The sequence below is a fragment of the Onychomys torridus genome, chromosome 2 (genome assembly GCF_903995425.1).
Source record: "Onychomys torridus chromosome 2, mOncTor1.1, whole genome shotgun sequence".
NCBI classification, from domain to species: domain Eukaryota; kingdom Metazoa; phylum Chordata; class Mammalia; order Rodentia; family Cricetidae; genus Onychomys; species Onychomys torridus.
The window spans coordinates 103,884,543-103,895,850 of NC_050444.1; the positions used below are offsets into that span (position 1 = coordinate 103,884,543).

Genomic DNA, 11,308 nt, shown 5'->3' on the forward strand with positions numbered 1-11,308 from the left:
TAAGCAGCCTTTCCATCTCTCTAGCACATTCTCTCTTCCATAGGACCATTCAAAAACTGCTTTTCTGTCCACAGGTTTATCTTATACACAATTATTTCATCTAATCCCCTGAGCAACACTGTGAAGAATTTGTCAAGTTGTTTAACCTCTTTGAGCCTCAGCTGCCTGCTTGACCTGGGTGCACTTGTGTGGATTGGGGGGGGGGGGAGGTGGATGGCACTAACTGTGCTTCCACAGTAGTCCACAGGGTTTTACCTAGGACACACACAAGCCCATGGCCCATCATAAACTTTCCCAGGCTCCCTTCATCCTGCACTCTGGCTGTACCTAACCTCCCATTTATCAAGAAGCCACAATCTAAATAGTCAACAGCCAGGATGTTTCAACATTCAGAGAGGACCCTGAGGCCCTGCAGAATCCAGTGAGGTTCCAGGATTATCAAAGGAGGCTGTACCACATGTTTGCGTGGCATGTGTATTTTATTGTCTTCCAAACTTACTTGAAAAAAATTTATGATGAGTACTTGGCAGTATTTCTTGATGTGTGTTCCAATAGGTTTTACACAATAAAAAGGACTTATTGTCAGAGTTTAAAAATGATGTTTCTGTCTGCTCAGCATTCATCCCTCCCTTCCCTGGAAACTACATTTCAGTTCTCCCTTGAGAGCTCACGCCACCTCCAGCCTTCTGTTATTCATGTGGTTCGCATGGCTTGACCCCCCACACACTCCTCAGTACAGATGTGGACCCCAGTTTAGACCTGGACAATAAGCATTTTTCTATTGCCATGACAATCAGCTTGGAAATCAGACTTAAAGCCAGCAAGAGACTAGAATCGTTACTGGAACCTCTGGACTTGCAGGGTGAGAGGATGCAGTAAGCTTAGAATCGCTAGAAATGCTCACACTGACCAGGCCTGTCTTAGAAAGCAACTCAGAAGAAAACAAATCGGACAGAGAACAAGACCTCATCACATCATTGGGGCCCCTCCATGCATCCAACTTCATCCACAGCCAACAATGAAGTCCTAGATTGTTCAGTTGCCCGAGCCAAGAAATTTTTTTGTCCTTGAGCACTTATAATTGTAAGCATGCTAATTCCTACTCTGGGTTATACAAAGTTAAACAAGGTTTCTTTACTCTATAGCATCCCAAAAACTTCAAAATATAAACATGCATTATTATCCTGCATTAGGAGGCTACACAGGAAGCATTTCCCACGTGTCCAATGACTGCTTTGGAAAAAGCTTATCATGAGGCTTACAGTCCACAAGAAAACACCTTAGGAGAAGCTGATACACATTACCTGTCTGTTAACCTAATATTAAAATACTGCAAATCCCCACTCCCTTGTTATTCTGGATAAATGAGTCAAATGGGAATTCATTTATTCAACACTGTTGATGCATTTTTCCAGCCTTTAAAAATGTATGTGTGTAATTTTTTAGTCATTTTTCTAAATTGGGGTCATAAGCACAACCCATAGTGTATTTTTCCCAGACTTAATAAAATATGCGTGCACATATACAGACTTCTCTTTATTACACTGGGGTCATAATTCCTGAACCACTATACTTTTGATTTCCACCTTTTAAGATATTTTTGGTCTCTAGTCTCACTGCCAAGTTATCAGCTATTGCTCCTTGGATGTTGTAAACCTGTCTCCCTCTAGCTGTGCCCCTCATACTCTGTGGTTGAAGAGCTAATAACCCCTAAACCTCAGGTGGGCTGAGAAACTCCTGACAGGAAAGCGGGCGCACTGATGACAGGTTCTGGAGGAGGTTAGGATCCCAGAAGCCCGAGATAAGATCAGCATACCAACCTTCCCACAATGGGATTTACAGCTTGGCTGTGGCAGAGGAACAGAGCTGCATATGAAATCTACCCCCATACACACGCACACACCAACCCCGCCCAAAGGTTCTCTTTTCTGCCCGTGCCTGGGCACACATCTTTGGGAAAGGAGTTGGGTGGCAGATCCAAGACAGCAGGCGCACTGTATAAAGTACAAGTGGCCGTGCCTGAACTCCATTCCAAGGGTGATTTGGGCATCTTAATGGCTGCTGGTTTCCAGGTTCCTGCTTGGTTTTGAACAGCTCAAGTTTTCAGATAAGTGACCTTGACTATGGAAAGTCTTGCAACCTTTGCTAAAGAAATCCAATTTAACAGTAAGCACTGAACTGCTCTTAGAAACTGTAAAATAAAGTCTTTTTTTTTTTTTTTTTTTTTTGCTTTAAACCCAGGAGAACTCATAGTCCAAAGAAAAATTCCATTTCTTCGTTTATAAGTCATCCATTGGCACACAAGCCAGATCTCAGTCATTTTTCAGGCATGTTGTGGGGCTCTAACTCTCAAGTTGCTATTTGCCTGCGTGAAGACTACTTGTGGGCTCCCCCATTTATAGTCCTGTAATGGAATGGATGGGAATTTGGGGAAACATAAGGTAACTACACCTTGCTTTGTCATTGAAAATGCTGGCCCGGAGCAGGTAAGCAGAAGCAGAGCAGCCAATACAAACTCAAGCAGAGGAGCAGGAATTCCGTGACTCTTTCAGAAAGACCCACAGCTGGGTTTGCAGCCACTCTGAGGCTTGGCAAAGAAAAGGCATCAGGATTTCTCATGTCAGTCTCTAAAGATCCAGAGGCAAGTACTGGGGGCACCTGGGGCTCAGGACAGGCCTGAAAGAAAATCCAGCTTCTCATTACTTTGATGCTTTTTCCAGCATGCAGCACATGTTCTGGAAGGTTCATGGGCTCCCAGGCTCCTCTTGCACCCCCAGGTAGGGAGGGGCCAAACACCTGCTTGGAAAGCCACGTGCAAATTCAGGGTCTCCTCTGCCAAAGGAAACACCCCTCCTGCCCCCCCAACTCCAGCATTTATGCTCAGAAGGGCCTCTGTCTGCCCTCCCCGCCCCCCACAGACCTGCTAAGCAGATGTGGGCTTGGCGATAGCTGGAGGGGCTAGGGAGCCATCAGTCAGTCAGTCTACAATTAGGACTGTGCTTGCCCCCACCTGCCTTGCCTGCTTGCTCTTGACAAGTACATAGCTAAGAAGCATCTTCCCTTCTGGCAGTCAGAAACAGTAGAAAACCTTGAGGTTCCCAAGCACTGTCATCTAACTACACTAAGGGAAAGGGACAAAAGGGACACACTACAGAAACTTAAAATGCAGTCACCCAAACAGACCATGTCTAAAATAATAGAAAGTGAGGAGAAGTATTAACGAAAACCGGTAAGTCTCAGCTTCCATAGTTACCAGAAAGTACTATGCAAGCTGCCAAGGGAGAGAAGCAATTAATAATCCCACCCAGCTGTGACACCTATAACCAGCACCGCAAATATCTGCACATGTGGGACTGCAATAGAGATGGCTGAATTTGCCTAAGCATTTTCAGAGAAAGTAATTTTTTAAAAGATGCAACAAAAATAAAATCTGTGTTATTATAGCCTTCCTGCTGTCACTGTGACAGATATCTGAGTGCAGAGCAACTTTTTACCTTGCGGACGGTTGGTTTGGGTTTGGGGTAGTTGGGAAGTGGGACTTGGTGCTGCTGTTGTCATTGTTGCGGTCTTCAGGGTCTCCGTAACCTTAGCTGGCCTGGAACTCAGTGCAGAGACCAGGCTGGCCTCAAACTCAAGATCTGCCTGACCCTGCCTCCCGAGCGCTGGGATTGAAGGTGTGAGGCACCAAGCGAAGACCAAGTCAACTCTTTCTTTCTTACAAGAGCCCAAATCCACTTTTATTTACTTATACTTTGTTGGTTTCAACCCAGGAGAAAGACAGCATCACATGGACTCTGTCCAGTGTCCTTTACAGGAATGTGGCTTCAGATTTTATTTAGCATGAACCATGCCACACCATTTTTTCCATGGCCCAAGTCACCCAGATTATTCTGGTTCTGTCTGGTTTGCCTAGACAAACTGTGTTGCTTTTGCTTTGTACACATAAGCACATGTCTTGTAGAGCTCTGTAGCACGAATCTTAAAAGGTCTTATTAATAAAAACAAACCTGGAGCCAGGTATTGGGGTGAATGCTGAAAGATCAGAGAAACAGAACCAGCCACAGCCTCCTCACCTTGCCAGTTCCTCAGCTGATCCTGTTTCCTCAGATTGGAAGGCCTCTCAGTCCTCATCCAGAATGAATCTCAGCTGAATTGTTGCTCAAAAGCCTAAAAGCTTACCAGGCTCTAGCTCCTGGTCTTCACGCCTTTCTGCTTTCTGCCACCACTTCCTGGGATTAAAGGCGGGTGTCACCAAGCCTGGCTGTTCCCAATGTGGCTTTGAATTCACAGATCTCTGCCTTTGGAATGCTAAGATTAAAGGCGTGTGCTACCACTGCCTAACCTCTATGTTTAATATTATGGCTGTTCTGTTCTGTTCTCTGACCCCCAGATAAGTTTATTGAGGTGCTCAATATATCAAGCACAAAGCTGTTTCATCTCAGGCATAGACACCTTCAAGTTTAGGAAGAGCTGTGTACTCTCTTTAGTTCCAGAGACCTTGCTTATATGAGCAAAAGTGGCTTTGTAACTCAGCCTTCCAGATATCCTGTTCCCAGCAGGCCTCTATGAGTGGCAAGATCTCAATTTTTCTCAATGAAGGAAAATGCATTTCTGTTCACAGCCTTGGTGGTTGCAGTCGAGTTACCTGCTCCACTGTTTCTGGCCGTGGTGAATGGAACACCACAGTGGGGAGTGCATAGCGGAAGTACCAAGTACCTAGGAAGCAAAAAGAGATAGAAAGGAACTAGGGGCAAAACTAAAGGTGTCAAGGATAGGAGCAGAGTTCCTCTAACAGCAGTTCTCAACCTGTGGAGTCACCTAAGACCATCATAAAATACAGATATTTACGTTACAATTTCTAACAATAGCAAAATTACAGTTATGAGGTGGCAGCATTGGGGTCACCACAACATGAGGAACTACATTAAAGGGCTGCAGCATTAGGAAAGTTGAGAACCACTGCTCTAACAAGGCTCCAGTCCCTAAAGTTTCCACTGCCTTCCATCAACAGCCTATTCAGCTATGAATCCAATAATCCATTACTGAAATTAGAACCATCAGGATCCAATTACTTCCCAAAGGCTCCCACTTCTGAACACTACCACGTTGCATACCAAGTCCTCAATACTCGAGCTTTGGGAGGATGTTTCACATCTGAGCCATGTGTCACACTAACCTTTTTAGTATTCATTAACTTAGTAGATCCCAGTAAGCTTAGATATATGGTTTGATGTGGTTCATGGAGCCAGGAGGTCTAAGACACAGATGAATGATGCCAGCATTGTGGAATGCAGATCTGAAGTCAGAAAACTTAGATTGCATGTTGACTTTGCTTCTTTCCTTCTCTGTGTGGCCTTGGACCATGCTTAACTGTTCTGGGCTTCCCTACCACCCATAAAGGTAGGTATCCAGACCTCAGACCAGCAAGAGAAATAAATGATACAGCCATCTGAAACCACTGTTAAAAACTAAGTTTGTGGTAAAGGTGCAAGGGAGAGGAACTTAAATAGCCCAGGCTAGGCATGTGAGCCATGTGCAGACTGGGTAGAAGAACATATAGGCTCCTCACTGAAAAACCAATTTCTGAGCCTACACCAATGTCTTAAGCTGAAATCCCACCTCCTCCACCATATCCCCAAGTTCCCAGGACCACACAGTATTTAGGGTTTCTGTGCTATCCATAGAAAGCACATGAAGGTGAACAAGCCAACCTATAATTTATAAATTCAGTGTGGAAAGACAGGTGGGTATGCCAGGTGTCAGTCTACACCTTCTGCCCATCTAGGCCTGGAAAGAGAGCCCCCTTGAAATATCCTTCCCCAATCCCCCTGCTTCAACTTGACCTTAACATCAAAAGTTGGTTGTAGAAACTTTAGGCCCAAGAAATCTCCAGGGAAGAGCTTGGCTCCCTGCAGTGTCAGGCTTTGTCACAGATCTGGTCACAGCTGTTATTTTAAGATAAGCAGGCCCAAAGTTTCCAGAAACCTGCACTGCCTGTGACAATCCATTCTGGGCTCATAGCATTTAGAAGACCCATAGTTTCTGCTCACAACTCTAGGGCCAGCTCTCAACTACCTGGTTGCCAAGTGGCCTTTCCTTCCGTTCTCCCTGAAACTAAAGCCTACACTAATGTGAGAGAAGGCAAAAGTCTGGCAGATCCTCATAAACATAGAATTCCAACAGGACCTCCTCCCTTTCCTTTGCCAAGGACTGAAAAGAACCACACCCCATCAGACATCATTATCCTTGCTAGTATATCATGCAGGAAATAAGTAGACAGATGCCCTGTGAAGAAGACTGGTACACAGAAAACCCCAACAAGATTCCAGGCTGGGCCCAAAGAATCTCTTCCGCTGCTGAGATGTAATAAGGTGTCCGTGTGCAATGTCTCTCCAAGTCCACGCAGACGGCTCTCAGCATGGGAAGTACATGAGTGTGGACAAACCAGCCTACAAATTCAATGTCCCAAAATAAGGTTTATTCTTTGGCACTTCAGCCTTGCCAAAGGTTCATCTCAATTCACACAATGATTCAATTAGATCAGGATCATAGAAATGTCACTGAGATCATCCTTGATTCCGTGAACAAAAGGGACCTGAAGGGGTTAGAGAGATATAGTAGAGGGAGGGAGGGCTACAGGGGTTAATCAGCCAATGAGTACATGTCATTTTCCTTTATTCAAGTGATTCTCATGCCATTCAAATATCCTATAGTTGATAATAACACTTTTCATTCTGAGGTAGGTGTTTTAATTTCTGTTGCTGTTTTGAGAAATTCCTCTTCAACGAATAATTTTTAGTTGTCTACTTTTAAAGGTGCTGTGCAATTTTTAAATAATTTTTCAAAGTCAGGCTGATACTTCCAGATTGTTCTGGCCAGACTTTTCTGCATCATGCATAGAAAGACAGCTGTTCTGCCTAGAACCTGTCTCAGAAATTGACCTATATATCCTGTGCCCCATAGCATCCACTTCCTCAAAGATGTAGCCGGGGGGCTCCGTGTATGATGCTGGGCATATGCCCATTTCCTTGGGAGTAAAGCTAATAGAGTAAGTAGTCAGACCCTCCACAGGGATGTTTTGAGGGCCAACCCAGGGGGGCTTGTAGTTTTTAGTGGTGACAGGTGGGTGGGGCACATAGCAGGTCTTAGTGGTAGTCTGGCATTCCAAAGGCTCAACAGGCAGGCTCAGATGGTGAGTGGGTTTGACTGGCTTTGTCTGCACAGCTGCCCACTGCTTGTAGTCATCCTTGGTGGTGGTGGAGCTTTCAAAATGGCCCCTATTCTTAATGGAAAGTACAGGTCGGCAAGATTGAGCCGGGAAACCCTTAAGGTATCTGTAATGGGTCTGTGTAGTTGTCAAAAGATCCATCTTCTCCTCAGGAAGGACGTAGGGAACGGGAGCTTTGGAGAATATCTGGGGTGTTTCCCAAGCTTGGTACTTATCTTGAAACTCAGTGCTGTTAGAGAAAGGTATATCTTGCGCAGGCAACTTGGCTGGAGGTTTGGAGCTCTTGGCTGGCTCCCCTAGGAGGCCTCGGTAGGACTCCTTGTGGGTGGTCAGGTTCTCAAAAGGGATGTCACAGGGTCTAAATTTCTCAGGCTCTCTAACAAAGCGCTTCTCCACAGGGTGGGCCACATAGCTCATCTTGTAGTTAGTTAGGTCCTCCAAGGGGACGTTATAAAGCTTTGGTCTGGCTGGAGGCTTACAGCTCACAGTAGTCACAAGGCCTTTTATGTTATAGTCATCCTGGTGTGTGGTTCTGTTTTCAAACCAGGTAGGCTCTGGTCGGTACTTGTGTGGTGGACGAATAAGCTCTCGTTTTGGTTGGTTCCAAGGTAAATAATCAGCTGAAATTAAAGAAGAGGTAATCACTGATCAATCAGGTCTCCCAACTTTCATGTGTTTTAATGAGCCCCAAAGCCATAAGCCAGTTTTCAATTACAATCTCTGATATAACAGAACAAAGTAGATCCCTGCTACCATCTCATGCATAAGCTTGGTATTTCAACTTCATGGTGCTTGCAGCCTGCTGTGCAGAGAGACCAATTTACCAAAGATCTCATATGCCACAATGCTGTGCACAGAGATTTTAGAGACCTAAGGTTTGAATCTATTGCAGCAGAGAAGTCTGACCCAAAGACAGCCCTCTACCTGTGCAGGGAAAGGGCTGCTTCTCACTGGCAGAGTGAATGGAAAGAAGCATGTGGTATCCAGTAACATGGAGATTCACACAACCCACCACTGATGATCCACCAGCCCACCCAAACCAGGTCTACCTAGTCAATGGCTACTTTTGCGTTCTGGTGATGCTCATGTCTAATCCACATACACCAAATATACTGCTCTAAGGGAATAAGAATATGCTACTGCCTAACGAGAGAGTTGCAACAGCTGCCTTGGCCTTAGTTCTCCGTATATTAGTTCATTTTCTCTTCAGAACCCCCTAATGAGAATATTCATTTTATAGATGCAGAAATGGAAACACAGAGAATTAGGGAATTCATACCCAGATTACCCTGTTTGAAGTTTTTAAAAAAAAGTGTGGGTTCAAACTCAGTTTCAGAAGCCATGGTCAAACCCACAGCACTCTTAAAAACATTATGTGCCAGCCAATTATGCTAAGTACTTTCCATACATAATCTTGTGACATCTTTACAGTCATCTTTTGTGATGATTATGATTTGTCTCTGTTTTGCAGAGTTCCAAAAGACAGTCTCAGGGAAACTAAAAAGCTTGCCTGAAAATTGAAGACATAGACCTGACTCCGCAGTCATGCATCCAAACATGCCCAGTCACAACATGAGAACTATATTTCTAAACACAGACTGAAAAAGATTAACCCAGGAAGATTTGTAAAGAAGAGGTAACTTCAGGGTGTCTGAAAAAATGAAGCTCTGCCAGCTGGATCAAATACATAGTCAGATCAAGAGGAACCTCTACGGTAGGTTGGAAAGGCTAAGATGTAAGGACTCACCCCAAAAGAAATCTGCACTGAAGGAGCAGAGATACCCATCAGGTAGTTTCTGAAGCAACTTTATCCCAAACCTTCAGGACAGCTTGGAGACCGGAAGTCCAGTTGAGAACGGACCTGAGCATAGAGCACACTGCCTTTCCCTTTAAAACTTGGCTCACAGTCGAGGCCTGTGTTGCTTCCTTCTACTCATCAGTTTCCAGGCCTAAAATCACAGGCATGATCCACAAGAAACTCTCTTGCACCTTTAGGGACAGGCAGGTAGACCAAATGCAGCTTCTCAGGAGCCTTAGACTTATGTAATCAACAGTGTGGAGGCCACAGGCATGATTTTTAACAACTTGGTAGAGGTATAATTTATGTAACAAAATGTGCCACGTAGGAAACCTTTGTCTATCCCAAACACCACACATATCCAGTTTTTTGCTGCTGTTTTGTTTTTATTTTTAGCACATGTTGATTTACTGCAGTATGCAGGGTTCTGTTGTAACATTTCATGCACGCATATAATGGGCCATTGATCATATTGTATATACCCCATGTGGTCTGTTATACTTAGGGGTTTGTGTCTCTCTATCCAGTAGTGCTATTTGAGGAGGTTGTAGAACCTTTGGGGTAAAGGCCTTGATTGGCAGATACAGGTCACTGGGAACAGGGCCTTTGCATTATAGCCCAGGCAGGCTTCTAGTTCTTTCTCTGCCCCCTGATCTTCAGGAAGAGGCAGGCAGAGCCAACCTGGACTTCAGAGCACATTCTAGGACAACCAGGGCTACACAAAGAAACCCTGTCTCTGGGAAAGAAAAGAAAAGGGAAGGGAAGGGAAGGAAAGGAAAGGAAAGGGAAGGAAAGGAAAGGGAAGGAAAGGAAACAAAATCTGTATAGTAGTCTGGCTGCACTGGAGATCACTGTGAGGATCAAGCCTGTGTTTGCCTTCCAAGCACTGGGATTAATGTCATGCACCACCACACCTGGCTTTAAAAAAAAATGTATGTATACACATTTGTCTCTCTGAATTTATGTGGACCATGTGGGCACAGAAGCCCATTACAGCCTGAAGAGAAAGTTGAGTCACCAAGAACTAGTATTAGAGGCGGTTGTGAGCTGCCTGATGTGGGCAGTAAGAACCAAACCCAGGTTCTCTGCAAGAGCAGCAAGCCCTCAACCTCTGAGCCACTGACTTTCTTTACTACTCTTACATTTGCAGTCATTATACATTCTGACACTTATCTAATTTGGGCTTTGAACTATGTTACTGTTGGGAAATCTTTTCTTGTTGAATGTTGTTCTTTCTAATCTCTTGCTCTATTCTTTCCACCACCACCCCTCTTCTTTCTGCCTTTGTCTCTTCAAGTCTCTTCTCCCCTATCCCTGTGTCCTTCTGTGACCTCACTCATTTACTATTTCTGTTCTTACCCTGGATAGTTCCTAACTGCACAGGGCACAGTTCAGCAGTTGCCACTTTCACGCCTATAATAATTGATGACCCCTGGTTTTCCTGGTTTTCTGCATCTCCTGTGCTGTGGTACTGTCTCTGACACCATGGTTTGTTTCTTCCTCATTAAGTGGTTCTGGGGATTGGCTCTCCAAAAGTAGGCTGTTCAAGAACACCCCAAATCCAGAAGAGATATCCAAACCAGCAGATGTACAAATCCCAACACTGAAACATAAGAAGCATGAAAAAGCAATCTAGCATGACGGCTCCAGAAGGTCAGAACTCAACTATTGAACTGAAATAAACTGCCAGATAATTTTTAAAGTTTTATGATTAAAAAAATTATCAATGACCTGACAGGGATATAAACAAGCAGATGAATTCGGTCCAGACCCTAGAGAGGAAAGTTGTGGGAGAAACATCAGCAAAGTGGACAAGAACAGCAGAAGCAGGGACGAGAATGTCAGCAACATAGAAGAAAATTCTGTAAGGAAGTTAAGATTCTTTTTTTAAAGAAATATCGAAAATGAAAAACTCAATGAAATCATCAAAAAACACAATGGAAACTGTTACCCATAGACTCAACCAAGTGAAAGAAACAATATGTTTGGAGGACATAGCTGATGAAACACAAAAGTATCAATAAGGGGGCTTGAGATACAGATGGGTCAGTGCTTCAGAATGCTTGCTGCTCTTATGGAAGACTAGAGTTCACGGCCCAGCACCCACACTGGGCAGAGCTCACAACTACCTGTAACCCTATCTCCAGAGGATCCAACTTCCTCCTCTGCCTTCCATAGACAACACACAGAAAGGGACTTACACTCATATAAATAAGAATAAATCCTTTTACAATAAATGTCAATAAGGTAAAAATCAGCATGACCACAATGTCCAAGACCTC

General features: G+C 44.3%; 1 protein-coding gene across 1 annotated transcript in view; it reads right to left on the reverse strand.

Annotated features, from left to right (window-relative positions):
- Positions 1-6,847: 6,847 nt before the first annotated feature.
- Positions 6,848-11,308, reverse strand: part of Saxo1 (stabilizer of axonemal microtubules 1) — a 30,546-nt gene continuing 26,085 nt past the window's right edge. The window contains exon 3 of the mRNA XM_036177426.1: positions 6,848-7,848. Coding sequence (XP_036033319.1) covers positions 6,848-7,848 — 1,001 coding nt within the window. The remainder of the gene's footprint in view (positions 7,849-11,308) is intronic.